The sequence below is a fragment of the Echiichthys vipera genome, assembly GCF_963691815.1.
Source record: "Echiichthys vipera genome assembly, chromosome: 2".
Classification (NCBI taxonomy): domain Eukaryota; kingdom Metazoa; phylum Chordata; class Actinopteri; order Perciformes; family Trachinidae; genus Echiichthys; species Echiichthys vipera.
The window spans coordinates 33,238,357-33,264,958 of NC_139827.1; the positions used below are offsets into that span (position 1 = coordinate 33,238,357).

The 26,602-nt window shown below is 41.7% G+C and overlaps 1 protein-coding gene across 2 annotated transcripts in view; it reads right to left on the bottom strand.

Moving 5' to 3' along the window:
• Positions 1-12,198: 12,198 nt before the first annotated feature.
• LOC310957397 (uncharacterized protein) overlaps positions 12,199-26,602 on the bottom strand; it is a 38,164-nt gene continuing 23,760 nt past the window's right edge. Inside the window, exons 6-25 of one of the 2 annotated variants that reach the window (XM_083927945.1) lie at positions 25,964-26,029; positions 25,378-25,580; positions 24,493-24,708; positions 23,375-23,473; positions 23,037-23,071; positions 22,893-22,918; positions 22,312-22,346; positions 21,954-22,073; positions 20,619-20,750; positions 20,400-20,441; positions 19,414-19,551; positions 19,069-19,233; positions 18,473-18,895; positions 17,870-18,367; positions 17,612-17,764; positions 16,821-17,490; positions 15,560-15,802; positions 14,006-14,131; positions 13,706-13,827; positions 12,199-12,464 (exon numbers count right to left, since the gene is read on the bottom strand). In XM_083927945.1, the coding sequence (XP_083784071.1) occupies positions 12,408-12,464; positions 13,706-13,827; positions 14,006-14,131; positions 15,560-15,802; positions 16,821-17,490; positions 17,612-17,764; positions 17,870-18,367; positions 18,473-18,895; positions 19,069-19,233; positions 19,414-19,551; positions 20,400-20,441; positions 20,619-20,750; positions 21,954-22,073; positions 22,312-22,346; positions 22,893-22,918; positions 23,037-23,071; positions 23,375-23,473; positions 24,493-24,708; positions 25,378-25,580; positions 25,964-26,029 (3,569 nt within the window). In that variant the 3' untranslated portion in view covers positions 12,199-12,407. Of the gene's footprint in view, positions 12,465-13,705; positions 13,828-14,005; positions 14,132-15,559; positions 15,803-16,820; positions 17,491-17,611; positions 17,765-17,869; positions 18,368-18,472; positions 18,896-19,068; positions 19,234-19,413; positions 19,555-20,399; positions 20,442-20,618; positions 20,751-21,953; positions 22,074-22,311; positions 22,347-22,892; positions 22,919-23,036; positions 23,072-23,374; positions 23,474-24,492; positions 24,709-25,377; positions 25,581-25,963; positions 26,030-26,602 lie in introns of both variants that reach the window. The other variant, XM_083927944.1, reaches the window with a different exon arrangement.

The window sequence follows — 26,602 nt, forward strand, 5'->3', positions numbered from 1 at the left end:
TTTAGGTTTCTCTCTGCTCACACCTGAGTCTAATGATTTGCTAGTTATCAAGCAGCTGATGCTTGTCACAGTTTGATTAGTGTTAGACTCAGGTGTGTTAGGGCAGGGAGAAACCTAAAACATGCAGGACAGAGGCTCTCCAGGACCAGAATTGCCTACCCCTGGTCTAGACGTTTTAAGAGCAGAGGAAGAACTATGAAAATATATGTATATATATATATATATATATATATGTGTGTGTGTGTGTGTGTGTGTGTGTGTGTGTGTGTGTCCACACTGCAAGAGCTAGCAACCATTGTAGTTCTTCTAACACCATTTTCAGGGACTTTTTTAGCTCCTAACTCAGAGTAGCTACTCTCTCAGCACAAGAGGAACTACTGTAATCTTCTTAAGGACGGTTGGTTAATGAGGCCCAGTATGAATACATCTCCATTTATGAGAGAAGTTATGACTCTTTGTATTATAAATCTTTTATTATCTGAGTTGAGAAGATGCTAGAAAGAGGTGACATGTGGTCTGGAAATACAACATTTTTATTGAAGTATGTCTCCATTCTATGTTTGCAAATCAAGCAGGTATTGTTACATGTTAATGTCTTATCACATATTTAATTGCAAATCAAATCTTCTAAAACTACTAAATACATGTACACACAGAGAAATATACAGTATGTATATATTATATATATATATAGTATATATACACACACACACACACACACACACACACACACACACACACACAGACAGACACAGTATATATACACACAGTATAGGAGCATTGTCCTGTGTATATTTGATTTTACTTTTTGCCCTTACATGGCAGCTTCCCAGACCTGCTGAGAAACAAAAGAGCCTGCACTGAACTTCCAACAGTGGCCAAGGTGAATGATATAGACAACACATCAAAGTGACTCATATTGACTCCCAAGAAGAAAGGCACTGCAGTGAATGGAACCATATTAAAAAGTAGCATAACCAACACTACACAGATGACCTTGACAGCTCTATTCTTCTGCTGGTTTACCCCCTTCTTCTGTGGATCCTCTCTATTTCCTGGACGTGGCCTCCTCAGGATCCTGATAATGGACAGACTGCAGAATAGCTCAATGAAGAGGGCAGGGGTCAGCAGCACACATGAATTAATGGAAAGAACAGTGGCACTCGCTGGTATGTAGATGTTGCAGAGTCCAGACCCTACAGACCAGCCAAAAGGAAACAATGAAGACTGTGTATGAATTTCCAGGGTAGGATCCTCTACACAAATGTGAATGTGAATAACCCTTAATTTCTCTTTGCTTACATATAACGACCAGCCAAAGAGCAGCAAGACAGGCACCTCTATACTTCACTGGTTTGTATCTGAAGAAGAAGAAGACGAAGGTGAAGAGGAGGAATACACATACTGGGTGAATGTAAGTGAAATGTAAGTTTACATTTGGAGGCAGTATTTCTGTGGCTATGAATGAATAATAAATTCAAATCTAGAGCTCAGAGAAGTGGGTAAACTAAAATGGCTATTACAGCAGCTAAGCTACTCTCATCAAGACCTTGTTAAACTGGTCACCAGTAGAGTGGTTGTACTGGTCCCCGGGGGCAAAGAAGGGAGATGTCTTATGGGGCTCTAGCCCTAAATGTGTTCTCAAGCCCTGGATCTTTCAGGCTTCTAAAATACCTGTAACTTTGTGTCACTCCCCCTCAGTCCGTCACATCAGAGGGAGCAACAGTTCTATCACTGGGGAAATAGCACCATCTGTAGGTCTGCCCTAACACTGTCATGGGGGGTACTACTGCTATTACCACTAATAATTACTACTACTACTACTACTACTACTAATACTAACAATAATACTACTACTACTACTAACAATAATAATTTTACTACCACTACTACTACTAACAATAATGATAATAATAATAATAATTCTACTACTACTACTACTAACTTTAATATTTTTCTTCTACTACAACTAACAATAACAATTCTACTACTACGACTACTACCACCACCACTACTACTACAACTAACAATAACAATTCTACTACTATTGCTAATAATAATTCTACTACGACTACTATTACTACTACAACTATGAATACTACTACTAGTCTACTACTACATAGTATAACAAAGCTAGATTTTAAGATTAGTAATGCTGTTTATGAAAAATTCCTGAGACTAGTGATCAATTAGAATACAAAATTGGATGCACACGATGATTTTTCTCTTGACAACAATCATATTTTCCCCAAATGATTTACAGTTTTTGCAGTCACTTCCCAGTGAATGAGCGTGTAATCACACCCTGTGCAGTCAGGCTGCATGTGGTAGACTGTTCATACAGTACATGCACATAACCATCGAAGCTAACAGTACTTCCTAAATAACTTGATAACAAGGATAGCTGTTATTATAGTATGAATGTTGAACACAGAAGGCCATATTCAAACATTCAAAAGACTTGTGTTACAAGTGCATCAGTTAAAGGTTGAATTTGTAGAATCTTTAATAAAAGTCAGATTTAAAAAAAAAATACACCCATGGGACGTTTTGAGGGGTACAGAATGAAAGTATTGCTTTTCGGTAAAAAATATATTTAGTCTGAATTAATATTTTAAAACAATTTGACCGGTTTGGCGATGACTTTCTGTCCCGTTGTGTTTCCATGGTAGCAGCCAATAGCGTTGGGCGTTGCTGGTTGCCAGGGTCGTCTATTGTTGGGTGCAGCTACCTGTAGGCTGGCACTGGGTGAAATGGAGTTTGCCAATCCTGCAGCTGCTTCGGAGCCTCAGTGAATGGGGTGAATGGGCTGTGAATTTGTCCCAGCAGCTGAGTGAGCGGAGACGGGCAAAAACCAGAGTCAATATAGGTCGAGCATTCACTCCATGGACTGAGAGAAAGGAGAGAAACGCCATTCAAACGCACGCCCAAATGGCTACGCTTCTCCTTGATCGCTAAGCTAACCCTCATGTTAACTTAGCTGTAAAGCTAACGGTAACTTTCAGTCAAACTCCTCCAATCCTTGTTTTTATGGTGCGATTTTCCGGAGGGGACGGATTCAAACAGGCTCGAACAGACTCCGGTCTCCTGTAGGCTACTGAGCCGGGTCTATGCTATGGACTAGGGGCTGTCTTAGGACTATGATCTTGAGACACTAGATGGCGGTGTTCTGCTCATTCTACATATTCAACCTTTAAATGTCATAATAAACATTCCTGTGAGTCCTGGAGGTATCTACATCCCACTGCAGCTGCAATCAGACCACACTGCTGCCTCAGCTACCTGTAATGATGTGAATGCAGTTCCTACTGGTCTGTCTTTGAAAGTTTCAGTTACCTGATGAACACCACAGGGTGGACGACTGCCAAGTAGCGATCCACACAGACATGGCACTGGAACAGGACTCTTCCCATCACAGCCACAGCATTATACAAGAGTATCAGAGGGCGGAATGATACATCGCAGAACATTTGGATCAGAGTAAGGAAAAAGCACATAGAACATAAAAGCTCCATGATTACCAGGTTTAGAGTTAAAAGTTCAGGTCTTATCAGACTTGGCTTCCCACAGACAATCAGCCATAGCGTCCAGGAGTTGGTTGGAATGCCGATCATATGGTCTACTGAGCCTGTGAAAATAAACATGTACTTTGTGGCGGACAAATACACTGATGATTCATTGGCCATCCTTTTGTCTTTCAGTTACCTAAAAAACAAACGAAAGACTTTAAAGGTTTGATCAAAATCTTTTTTTGTTAATAAATTCACAGAACACCACAGAGCAGCAATGTCCCACACTTTGTCCAGTTTGGACAAATGACTGCAGCTATCATTTGTTCATCTCATGTTTGTTTATGCTGCTCATTATAACTTCACAGTTTACAGTTCTCAGAATAATAATAAAATGAATAATAATAATGATAATAACACTACTGTACATCATATATTAATGATTGTTTAGAGCTGAATTTTTGAAAATAGAAAATACTAACCTGCTGGACATTGGTGTGTCTGCTGTGTACAGCAGCTGGTTCTGTTCAGTAATTCCATCTATGACACTTTGCATGTCTGGTGGATTTGACTTTGCATGTCTGATAGATGACATTTGTCATCGCTCTACCTTGTGGACACCTCTTTTCTCAATTATGTTGTAATAAAACATCTGAGCTGGGATTTATTAATGAATCTGTAGAATCTTTATTAAAAGCTATATTTTTAAATAATAATACACCCATGGGACATTTTGAGGGGTACAGAATGAAAGTATTGCTTTTCAACAATTATATTTAGTCTAAATTCATATCTGAAATTTTCTTTTGACAGGTTTGACAATGACTTTCTGTCCCGTTGTGTTTCTATGGTAGCAGCCAATAGCGTTGGGCGTTGCTAGTTGCCAGGGTTGTCTGTTGTTGGGTGCAGCTACTGTAGGCTGGCACTAGGTGAAATGGAGTTTGCCAATCCTGCAGCTGCTTCAGAGCCTCAGTGAAGGGGGCGTTTTTTGTCCCAGCAACTGAAACACCATTAAAACGCATGCCCAAATGGCTACGCTTCTCCTTGACCGCTAACATCACTTTCATGTTTACTTAGCTGGAACGGCTAACAGTAACTGTCAGTCAAACTCCTCCAATAGTTTTTATGGTGCGATTTTCCGGAGGGGATGGGTTCAAACTGGCTCAAATACTCCTCCTAACCTTCAAAGCTCTCCACCATCTGACACCACCCTACCTCTCTGACCTCCTTACCCCCCACCGCCCCTCCCGAGCCCTCCGATCCTCCTCCTCCCTAACTCTGACCATGCCACATTCCAAACTCAAAACCTTCGGACACAGAGCCTTCTCTAGAACTGCACCCCGACTCTGGAACTCTCTCCCCCAGCCCATCCGCGACTCTCCATCACTCACAACATTTAAATCCCGTCTAAAAACCTTCCTTTTCTCACAAGCCTACAACCTCCCCTACCCATAACTACATTCACTCCTGCCCCCCCCCCCCGACCCCCCCCCACCCTCCTTCCGCTCTCCTCACCCATTCAGCCCCTCCCCCTGACCCCCCCCCCCCCCCACTGCTCTTCAATCCATCCCCCCACCTCTATTGTTGTACCTGTTTCTGCATGTATGTCTGTATCACCATTACCCCATGCCCCCTTCGCCTTGTTTCCCTGTCATCCTTGTCTTCTGTTGTTTATCGTCTATGTATTACCTGTCCTACTCTGTAAGCGACTTTGGGTCTCTGAAAAGCGCTATACAAAATAAATGAATTATTATTAATTATTATTATTATTAAACAGACTCCGCTCTCCTGTAGGCTACTCGGCCGGTTCAGGTTTGAAGCCAGTCTCAATTAATGTTAGAAGCCGGGTCTATTTCAATTTTCGGTAAGCTAACTTTCATGTTGACTTAGCTGTAACGGCTAACGCTAACAGCTAGTGCTAACAGTCAGCCAAACTAGTCTAATACTTGTTTTTATGATGTGATTTGCTGGAGGGGATGGGTTCAAACAGACTTTGGTCTCCTGTAGGCCATTGGGCCGGGTCTGACCAACATGGCAACCCGACTGCTGGAATTATTTTTTGTCGTTGCGATTACGATTTTGAGACATTAGATGGCGGTTTTCTTCTGATTCTCCATATTCAACCTTTAAACAATGACACAGAAAAAAATGACATTTTTTAGGGCCCGAGCGCTGACAGCACCAGCGAGGAACCTATTGTATTTGTAAGGATTCTTCTTCTTCTTCTTCTTCTTCTTCTTCTTCTTCTTCTTCTTCTTCTTCTTCTTCTTCTTCTTCTTCTTCTTCTTCTTCTTCCAAAGCAATTTGAGTCAAAAGCAACTGGACTTGGTTATTTGTCAAGGAAGAAGTTTCACCTCTCATCCAAGAGGCTTCATCAGTTCATGTACGCATCTGACCAGGCTGGGACTGGACCAGGACCAGGACCAGGACCAGGACCAGGACCAGGACCAGGCTGGGACTAGTCAACTAACTGGTGTGAAGATCCAGGTATTAAACCTCTCACAAGGGCGATGATGTCACTGAAACCCTTTGTGCTCCAACGACCGTCGTTAGAGTGGCAGTCGTTGGTGGGAAGTTGGTTTGGATTTCGTTAGTGCTCTAATGAGTCTTAACGACCGTCGTTGGTGGGAAGTTGGTTTGGACTTTTTTAGTGCTCTATTGAGTCTTAACGACAGTCGTTGGAGTCACAGGGGGCCATTTGTGATCAGTTGTTCTTTGAGGTTAGATTGTTGAATCTCCTGGGAAGGGATGAAAGGGCCACATTGTAAATTGGAGATAAGTGGTGTCTCAGACCTCCTCCTCTGTTTAGCGATGGTTTCTCTACTTTTGCATAGATGGCTTCTTTTACTCCTCTTTTAAACCATCTGTCCTCTCTGTCCAGGATTTGGACATTGTTGTCACCAAAGGAGTGGGCTTTCTCCTTGAGGTGTAAGTGGACAGCGGAGTCCAGGCCTGAGGAGTTAGCTTTCCTGTGTTGGGCCATGCGTTTATGCAGTGGTTGTTTTGTTTCTCCAATGTAATGATCTTTGCATTCCTCATTGCATTGGACAGCATAAACCAGATTGCTTTTGTGGGTGTGTGGTGTTCTGTCCTTGGGATGAACTAGTCTCTGCCTGAGTGTGTTACTGGGTTTGAAATTCACAGGGATGCAGTGTTTGTTGAAGATCCTCCTGAGTTTCTCTGATACCCCAGCCACATACGGGATGACTATGTTGTTTCTCTTGTTTTCTTTTTCTTTCTCAACCACTTTGGTTTTCTTTCTGGAGGCAGCTGCCGTTTTCACAAAGGTCCAGCCGGGGTAACCACAAGTTGTGAGGGCGCCTCTCAGGTGCTTGCGTTATCAGCTCTATGTTGCAGTGTTCTGATAACTCCAAGCTTGTGTTCCAGGGGGTGGTGGGAGTCAAACAGTAGATATTGATCAGTGTGAGTGAAACGTACTCACACAGAGAAGGCTTGTACAGCTGCTTCCAGAAAGAAAACCAAAGTGGTTGAATAAGAAAAAGAAAACAAGAGAAACAACATAGTCATCCCGTATGTGGCTGGGGTATCAGAGAAACTCAGGAGGATCTTCAACAAACACTGCATCCCTGTCTCAGATGCGTACATGAATTGATGAAGCCTCTTGGATGAGAGGTGAAACGTCTTCCTAGACAAACAACCAAGTCCAGTTGCTTTGGACTGAAATTTCTTTGGGGATAACGATGACCTGGACACATGAGAACATATTTTTATTATTTTACCAAATTAATTGCCTTTTTAAAGCCTTAACATATTCAAAAAGTCCCAAAATTTGAAACCTTGTCAAGTCTGGTGTACATTTAGGTATTTTATTGGTCTCATGCATGGGCATGGCAAAATGACTCAGTAGTGCTCCTTAGAAAGTTGCTAAAATTGAGCCCCTCGATGAGGTTTCCCTTAGAGTTACAAAAATCAGTAGGCTCATAGAGCGTGAGGAGACACACGAAAAAATCTCAAGAAGCCATATCCTAAAGCAGGGGTCACCAACCTTTTTGAACCTGAGGGCTACTTCATAGGTACTGAGTCATACGAAGGGCAACCAGTTTGATACACTCTTCTGAAATAACAAATTTGCTCAGTTTGCCTTTAGTTATATATTATTATTAATGATTAATGATCTAGTGTGTGTCTATGTGAAGACACTGATCATTTTTACAAAATAATATTTTACATTTCATGAATACTCTTTTGAATGGAACACCCTTTTCCGAATTTAAATTCACAACATTTTATAGGAAAAATCTTCTTTTTTTCACTAGCCAGTGACAAACCCTTTTAACAAATCATTAACTATGTAATGCAACTTGTTTGAAAAAGTTATCAATTATGTAATGTTTAAGAAAAATCAGCTTACATATTTTCAAATACATCTAATCACATTTTGAACTAATAACCAAGTCGGCTGCATTTTTACATCACTATTAAATTGTACACAATGTATCCTATTTTTGATTCAACTTTGCAAGTGACACCATCTGGTATCTGTTTCTTTGTTAGTGGGAAGACTGGCATCGCATGCTGTTCACCAGTGTATTGTAGTCTGGTGTGTAACTTGACACTGCAACTCTGAGTGAGTCTTGCAGGTGTGCCTCAGTGAGGCGGGTTCTGTGTTTGTTCTAGATGAAGTTCATGTCAGAAAATGCTGATTCACAGAGGTAGGTTGAACCAAACAGGCTGGCAACCTTCCTAGCTGCTGTGCTTACACCACTGTACTTTTCTGTGTCAACAAGGCTCCAAAAGTTTGGTGCAGCCTGCTGGGCTTTGAGGTGCAGGTCATTTTGCAATGTTACAATTTCAATCTCCACCTGTCCAGCATCCAAGTTGAACATTGCACTTAGTTGCTCAGCAATGTCAGTTATGTCCTTGTTCATGAAAGGATTGGAGATGAATGAGACACATGGCTCAAGCTGATCAAGGTCACAAAACCTATCCTCAAACTCTTGTCCAAGTCTGTTTATGACTTGATAGTACTTTTCTGCAACTTTGTCCAATGCCTCAGATGCAGAAGCATTGTCTTTCAGCACCGACCGCACAGAGGGAAAGTGCAGCATTTTTTTTCTCTGTAAATGCACAGAAAATGTTCATCTTGGCTTTAAATGCATTTAAAGCAATTATGTCAACAGCAGTCTTACCGTTGCCTTGCAGCTTGCAGTTCAAGTGGTTTAGTTTCCCTGTAATGTCTGTTAGAAATGCAAGGTCAAGTGTCCACTCTGTGTCCTCTAGCAGCGAGACGTCTTCCCCTTTGGACTGCATGAACTCCTTGATTTCACCCAAAAGTGACAGAAAATTAAGCAAAACTCGTCCTCTGCTAAGCCATCGGATTTCTGTGTAGCAGCAGGTCCCCATATTCTGCTGACATCTCCTCCAATAGCACCTTGAATATCCTGTGCTGTTTCGCTTTGGAGCGGATGCTGTTGATGATTTTCACAACGGGAGTCATCACGTGCTCAAAGCCGATCACTTTTTCTGAACGAAAAACTTCTTTACCGCGTTGTAAACGTCAACTCCCCTCGTAGTTGGCTTTAAGGGCAGTAGTGCCAGGAGTTGTCCTTTTGTGGAGAAATCTTCAAACACCATCCGGATAAAGACTGACAGCTGCGCTGTACTGCTGTTGTCCACGGACTCGTCGCATTGGATGCTAAACCACCTGCACCGCGCCAGATCCCTGTCCAGCTGCTCGGCCAGGTTAGTGGACATAGCTGACACCCGCCTAGTCATCGTTGATGCCCCCTGTTGGACATCGGAGAGAGTGTAGATTAGATCGGTTCCATTTTTCTCATCTTTAAGTACAGTGTTGGCAATAATCATCATTGCTTCTTTGAAGACTTCTCCGTGTGAAAAGGCCTTCTTCTTCTTCTTTATCAGAAAATGTGCAGCTCTAAACGAGGCTTTGGTTGCTTTTTGGGAGTTCTTTGCCGGCTTTGTGAAAAAAGACTGCTGCTTTACCAAAGCTGCCTTTAGTTCACAGGCTTTTGCTGCCCGTAGCGCTTCCCACGGGGTAGTTAGCATGGTAGCTTTTGTGTGTAGCGAAGTGTCTCTCCACATTGTGCCGCTTTGCCATCGCCACGGTCGCCCCGCAAATGAGACAAACGCAGTTTTCTTTCACACTTGTAAAAAATAATTCCTCCTCCCATTCACTGTGAAAATGATAAGTTGTTATAATGTTTTAGGGTAAGAATGTGCATTCAGCTCCCCATCATTGCTGTTCCCACACTCATCTTTGAACTGGAATAGGTCAGAGTTTGACTAAATTATCTAAACTGTCATGTATTATACAAATACTATTAATTATTTTATTTTAAAGTTCTTGTCATTTTCATAAACACATAACTGCAAGTGTGATTAAAAAATAATTTATTTTAAAATGAATTCATTTTTTTTTAGACGCAGCTCACTGGTGGTGAGTTGTGCTATTTTTAGAACAGGCCTGCGGGCGCCTCAAATGGTCCTTGCGGGCGACCTGGTGCCCGTTGGCACTGTTGGGTGACCCCTGTCCTAAACCTACCAGGAAGTCAGCCATTTTGAGTCAAATATACAGATTTAGTCCATATTTGGCCTTATGATACTGTACTTAACGAACTCGTCCTAGAGATTTAACCCGATCAACATCAAGATTGGCCTGTACCACCTCAAGACCTTTGTGATCAAAGTTACCTCATATAACCTTACGTTTTTTTAAAGCGTGTGCTCGTGGCATGGCGGTGAATATTGACGTTTTTACGTTAAACAGGAAATAGCAAATAACTTCAGCACAACTTGTCCAATCTACTTTGAACTTCTGAGGGTTGATGAGGGTCCGGCCCTTAACAGAACCACATCTCAATATTCACTCCTAGTCAGAGCGCCCCCTATTGGCGGCAGGAAATGTGGCTTTTTGAAGGAGTCATACTTTAACAATCTTAGAGATTGAATCCCATCACCTTCAAAATCGGCCTGTACCATGTCAAGACTTTAGTGATCAAAGTTACCTCATATCGTTTTGCACCAATGGGCTCCTTCCTTTTTGATTGCAGGCATGAAAACAGGTCAGGGGTGAAAAAGGTGAGAAGGATTGGGCGGATATTGTAAAACACTACAGCGACATAGGAGCGCATATATTGTCTTTATTGTCTATATTATTTTTATCAACGTAAAGCAATAGGCCTCAAAGTGCAACAACCTTTTCAAAAAACAATCCTTGTTGAATGAACAAACCTGCGAACCAGAGGGTTTCACTCAAGTCTTGAACTAAAGTAAAGTTTGAGGCTCTTCTCCTTTACTTGAGTATTTTATTTACATGCTATTTTATTCTTCTACTCCACTACTAATCAGTGGAAATACTCTACTTTATACTGCACTACATTTATGTGGTGACTTCAGTAACTAGTTACTTTACCAGGCTTACAAGTACATATCAAGTACATATGAACATTAGTTTATTCATCAAAAACTGGACTGATAAAAATTAACATAATGTAAATGCAGAGTATTTTTTACAGTTCAGTGGTAAAGTGGTGTTGAAGCTTCATTTTTCTTAAAATGCCTTATCTCTTAAGTTATCCTCTTTACACACCAACATCGGCCACCACGACCATGAATTACTGTTTCACACAGGCTTCTACTCAAAGGGACAGGAAATATTCCATTGTTCGTTCGCACGTTCGTAGTTCACTGATAATCTCTGGTATACCTCCCTGTCCCGTCCATTCTTTTCCCCAAAATATTTTCTCATTGGATCTACATGGTTCACATAAGTCACCTGTTTTGGTTTCAACAATTTAGCCGAAAGGTGAGTGATTTTCACGCCTGGGATTGACTTTGGTAATCCACTTGAATGGACTTTACTATGAGAGGAGCTGGTACAGGGGCCAGTAGTTAAGTCTTTAAAACACTCTTTTAATAAACTCTGGGTTCAATAACTAAGTTGTTGCTGCTTTGTTTTCTGTGTAGGGACTCTTCTCATGCTAGTGCAGAGGTTTGCTGTTATTTTGAGCAGTATTAGTGGTTAAAAAAGACGTTTTAATGCCTTCACTGTACTGCCCCGAGGTAATCACCACGTCCAGCTGTTAGCGACTCCCCCAGATTTCTGTAAATTGTTACACAAAAAAAACTGTCTCAATGGCGTACTTGATGTATGCAAGTGCCCAAAAATACCATGAACCATTTATGAACCATAAATTACACTTTAAGAGGTAAACATTAAACACCAAATTATGGTTCATATTTTGTACTACCTTGCTATCTGCAAATCCCCTTGTTATTCAATTAAAAAAAAGTTTTCACTGGCTTGTGATGGTCTGCAGTGACTTTTTCTGAGAACAGTTGAAAACAGAGCACAGAACTAATGGTGCCGTTCAATAATAATAATAATATTATAGGACAAACTCTGGATGATAAAAAACAAAGGTTACTGTGACGTGTTGACATATTTACAATATGTGAAAAATGTAAATGTAACTTCAGTCGTGTGGAAGTTCTTTGATAACATGAACCTTTAAAGAGCAAAGGTGCCACACGACATCATCTGTCATCTGGACAGAGAGCGAGGACTAAGCTTGCGTAATCTCCATAATGTGACGTACTTTCATCAAATACACATCATATAAGTGATTAGAGCAGCTAGCCTTTCTCTTCAAAACTCTGAGCATGCAGCACACAGAAAACAGGGTGAATGAGTGATGACAGCAGACTATTTCGGAAAAACATTTTATTGATGTGCACAGTTCTTACTGCCAGCCATCTTCCTTTCTCTCCACTCATATCTAATTGGACATGAAAAATCTAAAGCACATATTTAAACTGAGACACAACATAGGCTAGTCTACATCAATGTGAGAATCTGGACCCTTGGTGAGAAATGAAGAGACAATTCAGCAGAAGGAGAATGATGAACTCCCTCATTCAGACAGAGTCAGGTTTGACAGTCACTTTTGTCGTCTTCGTGGTCTGCAAGTATTTCTAGGAGATAATGGACAGGAAAACTGGATTAGACCTCAACATTCAGGCTTCTTTGTGACCAAGCAAATGTTGGCTCAGTTCACACTGCAGTTTCATGTAGCCTGAATCTGATTTTCCCCCTCATATGTGACCCATATCTGATTTGCTTTTGACAGTGTGAACAGAACAAGTCATAGTGAATCTGTCATTTCCAAATCAGAATGAAGCCACTTTTAAATGTGCTGCTGAATCGGATACGTATCAGATTTTTTTTTGGGGGGGGGGGGGGGGGGGGGGGGGGGGTGTAACCGCAATCTGAACAGGCAGGTCTCATTTAATGTGACTTTGACGTCATTCTGAGCCGTGCTGCACTGTTTTGGAAATGAATGACTAATAAAGTTGACTGAAAACAAACAAACATGGAGGTCAGCAGTGAAGAAGGCGGCCAGTGGAGGGAGAGGGAAGTTTTAGACCTCATTAATATTTAGGGTGACCCTTTCGCCACACACTGTTTTTAGCATTTAGCCATAAAGTCCGGTTGCCGTGGCTATGTTCGCTTTCGTAAACACTGTTGTGATGTGATGTCATCAATGTTCACTGCACATGCGGCTCCCTTCAGTAGTGTGAGCTGATCACACAGACAAAAAAATCGGATTTGAGCAATAAATCGGAATTGTGCATTAAGACCTGCAGTGTGAACGTAGCCATTGACACATGGATTACAAAGTGCAATTAGAGAGTGAATGAAGAATGATAAAAGGTTGAAAAAAAAAAAGATTTGAGTCCTCATGATCATGATTGCACTGACTAATCCTACTTTACCTTCAGGCTTTGTGAAATAGATTTCTCTAGGGCCAAAAGACTCAAAATGTGCTGTGGTCACTCAATATTTATGGGGAAATTTAAACATTCCTCAAATTTCCTATTTCCTGTAACATAACATGTTCATGTATGGGTGGCGTTATTAAACTTGACAGTATAACCACACAAGTAACTTTTGTTAGAACTTTTTAGTTTAGTTTAAGTTTGTGTCTTTGTCTTGTTTTTAATTTACCCCTATTTCGTCGTGCTTGTCTGGCCCTACTGCTGACCTCTGGGTATCCTGCTTTGGTTGTGTCCATCAAAACACTGTGTACACTCTGGTTTTACATGTGCTAGAAAGTTGGAATTTTAACACAAGCAGGGTTTTTTTTTTCACAGAATGATAAACTGGTCTGATCATCCACGAAACTGTTCCTATTTAAATCAAGTGTGTTGCCTACCTGGAGGTTCTCGTAGTGTTTGAGGGTTTTGCAGTGGCTTATCTCTGCCTCTTTGGGTCCACTGAAGAACCTACTGCACGGCTTACAGTAGAAACCCGTCTTTGGTACCAAGAACTCCATACCTGTGGGGGACAGACAGACACACAGACACACACAGAGAGAGAGAGAGAGAGAGAGAGAGGACTCTATCAGCTGTTTGACCACTATCAAATAGTCAAACTACATACATGTAAAAAGCAGATGAACACAAAAGTGAAAGTGCAGTGGCACACATGGTGAATAAACACACTAGTGTCTTACCAACTGGCCTCATGGGGTCAAAAGGAGGGAGGGAGCAGTCTGTGCTCATGGGATTGTCTGCCTTTAATTTCTTCTTCACACTCCCCTCTTCACTGGGTGTTTGATCTTCAGACCTCTTGGGCTTTCCTGTGAGAGACAGAGACCACTTTCAAATCTGGAACAGGGACTAAAAAGACCAGGTCTCATTTCTAACCGTAGCATACGCACAAAAGGGGGGCTGAAAGAGGCATATGCTACTTCTTAAGCTAAGCTAAACTTTTATATTTATAAATACAAGGGGGAGAACGTGCACATCAGAAGAGAAACTCTGACCCATGTCTATGAACATTATAGAGACGGGGGGAATTGGTGACGGAGGGGCTGAGGTGAGGTCTGGCATCTCTCCATTTAATGCATGTGTATAGGTCCTGTTTGTGTGTGTGGACTATGTAGAAAACAGAGTGAAAAAATGTATTTCCCTTTGGGGATTAATAAAGTATGTCTATCTTGTATAACAATCCCTTTCATACATTTAATCTCACTTAATATTAGGGCTGAACGATTAATTGCATCTGTGATAAAAATCACAATATGATAACACGCAATTTTCTAACTACAAGGGGAGTGATTATACAGGTCAGGGGATACACGAGCATCAGTCACACTGCACTTTAAACTGCTGCGCAATGGCCTCAAGCTCGACAGAACCATCAGAAATACAGCAGAGACTTTAGTCTCTAGAGGAACAGCACGTAGGTTGTGTGGAACTACTTTGGTTTTTAAAAAGGATGATGCTGCGCAGCGTTAGGTAGGGCTATTATACAGAACATGCCATGCTACCTTTGCTACTTCACAGTGCAACACGACAAATCTGTATCAGCACCTAAAAATCACCACAAAGCCACATACAACAGTTGGATGACTAAAATGCAGAGCACCAGGCATGACAAATCCCCCAGACACACACCCACAGTAATATCCTTTAGGGATAAGGTCACAGTCAATGTTGGTTTTCAGCCTTGCTGCTTAGGTGCAGAGATTTCTCCAGATTCTCTGAATCTTTTGACGATATTATGGACTGTAGATGATGCAATCCATGAATTCCTTTCAATTGTATCTAAGAAACGTTCTTCTTAAACTCACACAGTTGTAAACCTTGCCCTATCCATGTTTGTGAACGACTGAGCCTGAGAACAGGTGTTTTTTGAGCATTTCTCAACTTTTACAATTTTTTGTTGCCCCTCTCCCTATTTTGGAACGTGTTGCGAGCATCAAATTCAAAAAGCAGTGAATATTTGAAAAAAAAAAAAAAAATCTTGTTTTTATAGTGTATTCAATTGAACATAGGTTGAAAACGTCCCGCCATCATTGGAATTGGGGTTTGTAGATCCAGACTCACTGCATTAATATTCATGGGATGCTTTGCATTGTCCACTTGTGGTTGAATGTGCAAATTTATAGGTGGACTGTGATTTACGAAAGGGAACACTACCTGGTAACGAGCCTGACCCGCTAACCACTACGGCACTGCTGCCAGCCATGGTTCCAATTCAAACAAAATCAAATAAACCATACCTGTCTCCAGAGCAGGAGCTCTCGTCTCTTTGTCATCCTGCAACTTCTCTGACACCATTTTCTGCTTCTTAGTCGGACTGTGGTTCAAGGTATTGTCCTCGTTCTCATCTTTCTTACTCTCTGAAGTCACTACTCCTGTTGCTGGGCTGTTTGAGGAGAAGTCAGCTGGGGCGGCTGAAGCTGCAGGTGCAGGGAGGGGTTCAACCTCAGTGGTGGCGTCTAGAGCGGCTGTCAGTGTGGCTTCTAAAGAATAATGATAGATGTCAGGCCATAATTAATAACACAATCTTAAACTTCAAAGAAAAAAATAAATATAATAATAATAATAATAACTCCAGAGAAATCAGGTAGAATCAGGATATTTTTGCTGGCGTCTTGCTTAGGGCGGTTTAAAAAAAATAAATAATAATAATAATAATTTACAATTGAAATCAATCTTCTTCTGAATGATCCAAAATCGATTCATAAAGAAAAACACATATTCTTGATATCATATGAAAGGAAGACCTAAGGAATCCATTGGTACCAACCAGAGGGAAAAACTGGATAAGATATCTGAATGAAAATGTCACTCAATACTCACCAACTGTACAGTTGCATTTCATTGTGTTGTCTGCTGTAGTGTGTGCTTGTTAAATCAAAGTACATTAGAGTAACTGCTGAATGGGTTGATTCTTAAAGTAAACATGAATATTTTTAATAATGCATCAGGTTAGAGGGTTCTTTACAGCATTAGTTCTTTTGAGAATCTCTTTCATATTCAAGCCACATTGGTTTGTAAGTGAAATATCCCTAAAAGACTCCATATTGAATCAAATCAGGAAATCAGTGGCAATACCCAGCTCTAGGACATGGTCATTATTCCAAATCAACATGTAATACGACTTTCATCATTTCATGGCCTCTCTATTGTGATACACACCATATCGTGAGGTTGGAGGCAATACTGCCTGTTGTAAATTATCCTTCTTAACCATGGAGGTTTTTCTCTTCTGGTTTTTAGCAACCGCGTTATTGAGATGACACCCACTTGCTCGCTGTGAATTCTCTGCACAATGGGCTGCTCTATTCACACACTTGAACATTACTCGGACGCTGTACAAGGAAGCTGGCAGGATAAAGTCTGTTTAATGCCCGGTCCAACTAACATGGACATTTGTGTTCTCACACGCAGCTCCTCAGGGTAATTTCTAGATAAGTTCAAGGGACTTAAGATGGGGCTTCATTTTACCATAAAGATTAAATCAGTGTGAGATTGTACCTGTCACAGGTGGGATCTCTACCTCAGACCCCGGTGCGGCCTCAGTCTCCGGTGCGGCCTCAGTCTCCGGTGCGGCCTCAGTCTCCGGTGCGGCCTCAGACCCCGGTGCGACCTCAGACCCCGGTGCGGCCTCAGACCCCGGTGCGGCCTCAGTCTCCGGTGCGGCCTCAGTCTCCGGTGCGGCCTCAGTCTCCGGTGCGGCCTCAGTCTCCGGTGCGGCCTCAGTCTCCAATAAGGCCTCAGACGCCGGTGCGATCTCAGACGCCGGTGCGATCTCAGACTCCGGTGCGATCTCAGACTCCGGTGCGATCTCAGACTCCGGTGCGATCTCAGACTCCGGTGCGATCTCAGACTCCGGTGCGATCTCAGACTCCGGTGCGATCTCAGACTCCGGTGCGATCTCAGACCCTGGTGCGATCTCAGTCTCAGGTGCTTCTGGTTGACATGTTAGCAAATGTGTTTGGTTGGGTGAAGAATCAGCCTGTGATGCCGGTGTGAGGGATGCCGAAGCGTTGAGGATCAGACCGGTTAAATCTGATGACACTAAACTATCGGAAATCTCAGCTGTCGGCACAGTCACAGGTTCAGACACTGATACGTGCTCATCGGACTTCTCTAGGGTTGCCGGGGCATCCAACGTTGTTTCTGTGGTGACCTCCATGGGCGTGCCCTACGAATGAAAAACAGGAAGAGGACCATGATGTCACTGCATTGTGGAGATTTAAGTCTCAGACGTCCCAATAACCACGTACATAAGAAGTCTTGTATGATACAAAGAAGCTATAATGTACCGATGGAGTGTCCAGTTGGACAGATGTGTCATCCCCTCCCTCTGTGGTTTCCATGGGAACAGAGGGAGAAGAAGGAAGGTCAGTCACATCTCCAACTTCATCTACAGTCACAAAGTCGCTCATGTTGAACGGGAAGTCATCGGACTCCTCCACCTGAGGGCATGACAGGACAAAAAAACACAACAGAAGATATGGATAAAGAGGAGAGATTTAACTGGCCCTTTTTTAACACTTTTTGGCCTCACAGCGCCTTCCCACCGTTTTGGTCTCCTCTTCTAAGTTGTTGCAGGGTTCATCCCTCCAGTAGCTGTGTCTGTGTCCCTCTGGCCTGTAAGAGGACCTTGACCCTGACAAACCTTCACCGTAAGCTCTCTTCCTCCCCAACCTCTCCCTCTCCCTTTCCCTCCTCTCCTCCTCCCTCTTCCTCCTTGCCCTTTCATCACGCTCCCTCTCCCTCTTGGTCCTTTCCTCCTTCTCCAAGGCCCTCCTCTGCCTCTCCTTCCTCTCTCTCTCCCTGGCCTCCTTCTCCTTTCTTGCTTCCCTTTCTTTTCGCTCCCTCTCCTGCTTCTTCACTTCCTCCCCTGTGTGGTTCTTGGCTGGCTCTTTTCTCTCCTCTGTTGCTTTTTTGCCTTTTGTCTCTATCTCCATCTGTGTTTCCCCCTTTTCTCCATTGGTGGAAGCTGCTGTGGTGTTGGAATGGCTGGCCGTTCTTGTTCTGCACTCCACGAGCAGTGCGTTTACCATCTCTTGAGTAACCTGTTGAAACAGATCAAAAAGAAATGTGAAAAGTCACAAATATCAATTCATATAATGTATTTCTCTGACTTTAGCTAATCAGTATGGATTTTATGGATATTTTACCTTAGGGAGCCCTGGCATGGCCGTCTCCTGGGAAGCTGCTTTGCTGTCACCAGCAGGAGTCTCATCATTTCCTGCTGTGGGTGCATCAATGCCTTCTGTCTCTCCTGCCGTCTCCACGACAGTTTCAACAGCTGGCTTTTCTTTTGTGTCTGTCTCAGAGTTTGCTTCTGGTTTGGGATCTGGTGCAGCCAAAGAGTCCGAAAGAGCAACTGTAAGCTCATCTTTTTTGATCTCTGCATTATTGCTTGAGTTCTCTCCCAAAGCTTCATCTTCATCAACCATCTCCTCTGTGCTCATCTTCTCATCCTTCCCATCACTAGTTTCTTCAATCCCCTCCAATGGAGATTCAGAATTCTCTTTACATGTTGTCTGCTCTTCGTCTGCAGCTGCTGCTTGGCTGCTTTTGCCATTTGCAGGTGTATCCTACGATAAGAGATAAGGAGGTATTTATCGGTGTTGCATCAAACCCATGCATTCAGGTATTTAATACCAGTTAAAGCTGCAGGAATGTACGCCAGTACTTGATTAATGTGTGTCTAAATGGATGTCCCATAACTCTTGCTCTCTATTGCAAATGAATGACAAAAGTTACCAACCTCAGGTGAATCAAGGTATGAAGTGATGACTTTGTTCTGTGTGTTGGCTTTGGGGTCAGGCTTGCGGGAGAAGAACAGAGGGTTGTTCTGGATGATGCACGGAAAGGTCTGGAAGCGTTTGTAAACAGACAAGGCCATAGCTGCGGTTGCCATCTCACAAATGACCTGAGCCAGAAGAGACATAGCATCATGTTACAGCATAAGAGATGTGCCTGATAAATAAAGAGGTGCATGACAGATTTGGAAATTGCGGTTTCTTGGCCACAGCACGGATGCTCAGGACAAGGAATCTTCAGGAGATACTGGATTAGCATGTCTGCAGCTGCTCGGGCGAACAGCTCTCACCATATTGTTGAGCACTAGGGTCTTGATGACGGTACCAAAGCGTCGCACCAATTTCTGGACCTCAGAGGCGCTGGACAGTGTGTTGGGAACATTGCTGATCACCAACAGGCAGCTCCAGCCTACTGGAGCAGGACTCTCCTGCTGGATGCAATGGAACATTCTGTCACTTATTAGCCAGTGGAAAATGACTCTGCTATAACCAGTTCAGCAATGATGAATAATTAAAGCAGTCAGCAGGTGTCAGAAAAGGAGATTTGTGCAGGAAAACAGCATGTGCAGACGTTTGACAATATTAGTCTGATGTCGCTGCAAACTGCTGCAGTACGACTCTTCAAGTAATGAGATCCATTTACTGTTAAAGCAGCTGTGAGATGTGTTGTTGTGTAGTCAGGGTTTTTCCGCAGCACTTTATAGCTTAGGCGGCTGCCTAAACAACACAGGCCTGCCACCGTAACTAACGACTTCATATATATATTTATTATGAGCCATATTCGCCATGTCCTGATTGTGCGCTGTAATAGCTCACTGTTAATTTATGTCACGAGCGAGTAACAGTAGTGAACACATCGTTACTCCTCTGGTAAAACACAACCGCAATCAAATTGTGCTATACGGGAGGACAATGTAGGGTAGGCCCTTGCATTGTCCTTTGTTAAACCAAGGATGATAGCCTGTAACGATGCTATATGTCAGCTCTGCCATGAGTAGTGACTGACCACCTTTGCACATGTTTTGCACTTTCTTTATTTAAAATTGCTCAAATTCTTCTTGTTTCAGCTGTTTAGCACTTTTTTTTAATTTATATTGTTCTTGTTCCAGATGTTATTTTGAAAAGCTTAGTACTTTTGTATTATATAATATTTAATGTTTGATAAGTAATTGATCAATGCAGTACATTGCACAAACAATAAATTGGACATTGTTTTACAACCTGCATTCTGCACAGTTCAATCTAATCTGTTGTAATCCAGTACTGAAATACTCACCAACAGGTCATCCGAACCCATCAGAAGATTGTAGAGAGCCACCTGTGTGAAGAGTTCTTTTAGTATTAACCTCAGTTAACGCTCAGTGTTCATTGTTCAACACAGTACAATATCAAAAAGCCAGCCTCTCTGAAGTGAGATAATGGACAAACCGCAACAGAGAAGGAAAGATGAGCGATATACTGTAGAGGAAACTTTGGAAAGTGATGAGAGCCCTACCGGTGTGCTGAGGCCAATATGCCGTTTGAGATGCTTCATCTTCAGCTCTGAATCGTTAATCTTCGCAGGGAGGAAGGTGTGGACTTTCACAATCTCTTCAGCGATCTCCATGTCTGGCACTGACACAAGTACCTAACATACAAAAATAATGTTATTCATGCTGTGTTAAAGGTACAGTGCCTATAGAAAGTCATGATACCCTTTTAAAAAGTCACTTGTTTTACAGCCTGAAATGAAAAGACATAAAAAATATACATATTTTCCCAATGTAATTTACACATTTTGCCTTACAACATTCAAGTGCAATTTCTTTTCCAAAATTTCTGAAAATTAATTAAAAAGAAAAAGAAAAACTAGAATAGCAGGGTTGGAAAAGTGATGAGTCCCCAGGTGTAATCCTTTGTGGAGGCACCTTTTGCTTTAATCACAGCATCAGTCTGTTTGGATTTGTCTCTACCAGCTTTGCGCACCTAGATTGGAAATATTTCCCCATTCTTCCTGCAGAACTGTTGGAGTTCAGTCAAATTCTGCTGTATTAAGACTTGGAACTCCTTTAAGGTCACCATGGGCCTCTTGGCAGCTTCCCTGATCAATCTTTTCCTGGCTCGGTCATCCAGTTTGGAGGGGAGGCCCAATCTAGGCCAGGTCTGGGTGGAGCCATATGCCTTCCACTTCTGGACAATACTCTGAACGGTCGTCAGAGGGATGGTTAAGCCTTGGTGTGTAATCTGGAAGGTTTATGATTAAACCTGATAATGTTTATAATGGTTATTCTAAAGGGACTCATCACTTTTTCTAACACTGCTATTCTACCTTTTAATTTTTTATTCATTTTCAGAAATTAAAAAAAAAAAAGAATTCACTTGAAAGTTGTAACAAAATGTGTAAATCACACTGCAAAAATATATAATTTTTATGTATTATTATTCAGGATGAAAAAAAAAGTGACAAATCCAAAAGGGTATTGTGACTTTCTACAGGCACTGTATATCAATTTTGTGTTTTTCAACAAATATATCATCCAACAGGAAAGGGTCATCGAAAACATTATCTGTCCTTAAAAGGAACTCCTGAGGATTTCTTTCAAATACGATGTATGGACAGATTAATTTTGTAGACAAAGTGTACACAGCAGATCATTCTGTATTGTGTTGTGGGTATTCATAATCATTAATTGTGTCTATCCTACTGAACAGCTGATTCGTAGCCTGAACTTACAGAGAAAGCAAACTAATTAGCAAAAATCAGTCAGGACTTGAATTACTGCTGTCCAGTTGTGTTTTGTCCTATCCAAGACATAGTATAAGCTTCAGATGAAATTGTATTTAGAACAACCTTTCCGATTTGTGTTGCCCGGACGATGTCGGAGGGAGTTCCGAAGGGCTGGACCAGCTTGAAGATGTCACTCTCTGACCAGTTGCTCTCAGGCAATCCTGTGATCAATACTAAGCCCTTCTGTAAGAGATTGACATTGTATTGGGATGGAAAATGGGATTAAAAAAAATGCCTGAACACTGATATTTTATCACTAGTGATGAGGCTCAATATGTAACAGACATTTACCCAAACTATTACAATAAAGCTTAATATGTCCAATTAATCAGATATAAGACACAGGATTTGGTTGACTGCACTCCCCAGCCATTTTCCAAATGTTGTAAATATTTGATAGGTATGTGTATGCATCATGTACCTCGTCAGAAGTCTTCTGATCAGCCTCACCTCCTGCTGCGGGGGCCAAAATGCAAAAAGAGCTACAATTAGTTTTCAACACAACAACCACAGGCCATGACGTTACAAACCGGGATACATGTGCCTCAGGCCTTTCACACATGCACTGCAACCTGCAATGATCTAGACATTAACCCACGGGGCTGTATGTGAACACAAATCAAACTGGGTTTACACCCCGCTGCATGTTGCACATCCAGTCCACATGGGTTTTGTGGACATGGAGAATTCTGACCGTGGTACCTGGGGAGTTCTGTGGGGGTACTGGGTACTGCAGCCATTGCTAAGTTACATCCAGTCCTTATATAACCAAAGTGGGAGATGTGTCTGTATCCTCTGAACAAATTCAAACACGCCGGCGCAGCAAAGAGTATCCGGCAGTTTTTGATATAACTGATATCATTAGGAAAGATATTTTAAGCTGATATTGGAGAAACTCTTGACAACGATACACTTGGATATATTAGCACTGAGGTATTTCATTTGAGGGGATTGCAGACTCCTAGTTTCTTGTTTTCCTACTTAAGTTGTTCCCAGCAGTACCTTTGTCTTGTCCTGGAGCAGGTTTTCTGTGAGGACAGAAATATCATTTATTAGTTGATTGCAACCAGAGCAGTTTTAAAATTAGCAGGGTGAGTGTACAGCATATTCAAAAGGAAAATGCTTAAGCTGATAACTCTGACAAACCTGTTAGCATCAGAAGTTTGTCCTGCTTCAGGTTTCTAAAAGAAACAAATAAAATGTGTTTACTTAAAGTGCACATGAGAGTTCATATATGTGGTTCAAAGAAAGAAGCAGGCAGTGTTTTATATTTTCTTTCTGAATAAATAACTTTCTGAATAAATAACTTTCTTAATAACTTCCCTTTCTTACACTGACTATCAATTGCTTTACACACTCAGGCTAAATAAAAACCCACTCTGATTTTATTAGTGGAAGCTTCGTGATTTTTATGTATCGAAGGGTTTAAGCAGGATAGGCCATCAAAGCCACATGCATACACGTGTACATGTTACACATGGTACCTTGGCTACTGAAGCAGTGATTTGTTGGTCTCTGATGGAGAGATTTGTGGAGTTAGCCAGAGCCTGGGCATCTTCAGCCTTTACCATGCAGACAGATGCCTGCAACAGAGGAGGGTGACAAAGTTAGAATGTAGGACCATGTTGATGTTCTGCAACACAGACTGTATGTGACCATTGATCACAGTTTGTTTATTTGTACTATTGCTAAAAAACCTTCACCTAGCAGCTTTAAGTAATGAATGAATGAACAAAACTTCTGAATTGTTAAGAAAAAGCCGTTAATAAGCTGCTGTACGACGGCGTATTAGGGCCAAGTATGGAAAAAAAACAACATCACGGACCCACGGGAGGGGGGTAATATTTTGAGAAAAATGTTGCAAATGTATGAGATTAAAGCCTCTGAACACCCACACAGGTGTTTTCAGTTCACCGGTTGATTAGACCTCTTTTCAGGACTGTGTGGGTGTGTCTACTGTGATTGACTGACATCTTCCAGAGTCTCCCTATCAGCTTTGTTTCACCTGTTAAGGCGGGACAAAGTACAGCTTTAGTTTAGTGGTAGACGGACATTTATGACCTCATTAATTCCCATCAAAGCCCCGCCCACCTTAAACCCAAGGTCTAATTAGCCAGAAGAACTGAAAACACCTGTGTGGGTGTTCGGGGGCTTTACAGTGGCAAATCTACGAGAAAATAGTTGCAGATTCACAAGATTAAAAAGTAGCAAATCTATGAGAAAAAGATTCATGAGATTCAAAGTCAGAAAAATAGTGTTTTGATTTACACCTCCAGTGTTTTGTTTTACACTTCCTGTTGAGCTACATCACTTCAGGATCAACACAGATGCTGCTGCATGCTGTGTAGGTACCTATGTCAGCAGCAAACTTTAAAAAGTACCGTGTTTTGAAGATTAGAAAGGAATGAAGAACACTACAAGGTATGACATCATGTATTATACGGCAGTGGATGCCTTCCTTACATCCATCTTGCCTCTAAATACGCAAAATATTTATTTTTTTCATCAGACTTCACTTTTATTATTTCGACAAACCGATAAAAAGTGCCAAAAGTCAAATTTCTAGCAATTCATTACCCATTGTGTCACACATAAATAGCACCTTTTGTCCTTCGCCCGTCTCGCTGTCTTCCTCTGAGCATGGCATGAGGATCACGTTGTTGATCTTGCCAAAGGACCCCACCAAGTCAGTAACCTCCTGCTCAGATGCATCCTTTGGGATGCCTGACAGATAAACCAGACGATCTGCTACAGCCGGGTCCTGGGAGGCTGGAATCACCATCTTCTTCTTCTTTTTGGCTGGTGGAAGCTTAGCATACTAGAAACAAACAGCATACATTTTACGTTTGTTTTTGGAGAAATACAGTTTGAGACAACCACAAGCAAACAAATGCAAGATTTTACTACCATAATCAAGTAATTAACTGTTCCTTTTAATTCACAAAGACAATATGGGTGGGCTTCAAGAACACATTGAGGTGGCTAAAGAAGAAGGAACCTGCTATAAAATTGATATAATCCTATATCCACTTGTAAAGCCACTCAAGCGAATTTTTCTTTCTAGCATTGTGCCTGAAATCAGCCTCAAAAATCTGTAAGCTTCACTATGTTTACTACTATGAGAGCACATCTTGTCCCTTAATACAGAATAAACCAAGGAGCTAATCATCAACTTTGGAAGGTCACAGGATGATAAGTATTCTGCAGTCCATAGCAACAGGGACAGAGTGGGGAGAGCATCCAGCTTCAGCTTCAAGGAAGCATGGAAATGGCTATTCTTCCTTAGGATACTGAAAAATTTCAACTGCCACAACAGATGCTGGTGACTTTGTACTGCTACACCACAGAGAACACCCTACCATAGTGCATCTGCGAGGTATCTTAGCTCACCTTCATATAAACAATTAACTATGAAATGCTGTTGAGTTTGACTAAAACAGTGGTCTTCTATGTAAAGCTTCACACAAGTTAAGTGAAAAAGACCCACCAGGTTAGCAGCCTTGGCATTTGGCTTCTTATTCGTCTTGGTTCCAAACTTCGCCCCGCTCTTGACAAGTTTGTTGGAGGACTGTAATGGTCCATGTTTGGAGCTATGACCCGCCTTATAGAAGGATGGATGTCTTCTTGTGTCAGTGGAGAACGTGGTTGAATCATCATGTGGACGCCTCACACCACTATGAAAGAAACCCCCTGTAGACATGCCATGAACCAAAAGGTAGGTCAACAGGAGCAGGAAGAAATGGTGAAAGAAATATTCACAAATTGCATTAAAACAGAAAACTACTTGAATTCCTGCATTTTGATGGTGAAGCCATAAAATGTTTGCCCCTGTGTACAATATGAACATTTATAATTGACCCTCAAAATCTGGGATGAAAACATACAGGTTTTATGAAAGCAGGATATTTTGTTTACATTTGCTTACTCATAAAAGTGATTCTTCAGATCTTGCATACAAAACAACATTATCATCCACTGTTCCCTGTCCCTCTACAATATCAGCTCTTAAATTAACTCAAAAAGCTAAGTAGTAATCTTTAAACAACAATCTGATTAACGTGATGAGGACTTACCTGGCCTGGAGGATAAGGGGATTCGATGTGAGTGAGAGGGGCTGCGCTCCAACCGATGGCTGTGTGCTTAGGATGGCAAATGAATATGGATTTAGAAAACTAAACTAGAAAGTTTTCCTTATGAGTAATCTATTACCAGGTCCAATGCAGTATTTCCTACACAGGTGCTCTTGTACCCCACAGTAAGCCTACATTCTAACTGGAAATGCCATTCAGATTTATTTATGCTGGAAAACCATTTGATAATTCTGTATTAAGGGCCTGTAACATGCATCAAATCTGTGGCGAGAGAAGCAGATTTAAATCTTTTGAGGCAAGGCGGCTGAACAGCCTTTCTTCATCACCAGCCTGAATAAAATACCAAAGTATATTGGAGTATTTAACAAGTTGGGTATTTTCACCAAAAGGAACACTATTTTTAACATCTGGTGAACTTTGAGTACCATGGCTTACAACAACCTCAGGTCTGTAGACCATTTAGCCTCTGGGGCAACTGCCAAAATTTCATTTTTCAGAAATAATTAACAGCTCAGCCAGTTTAAGATTATTAAATTATTTATGTCATGTCATTATCATAGGCATTCCTTCAGTAACTTCTACCTTTCCCTCTATGTACACATTGTGTCTACTCTCTGTCAT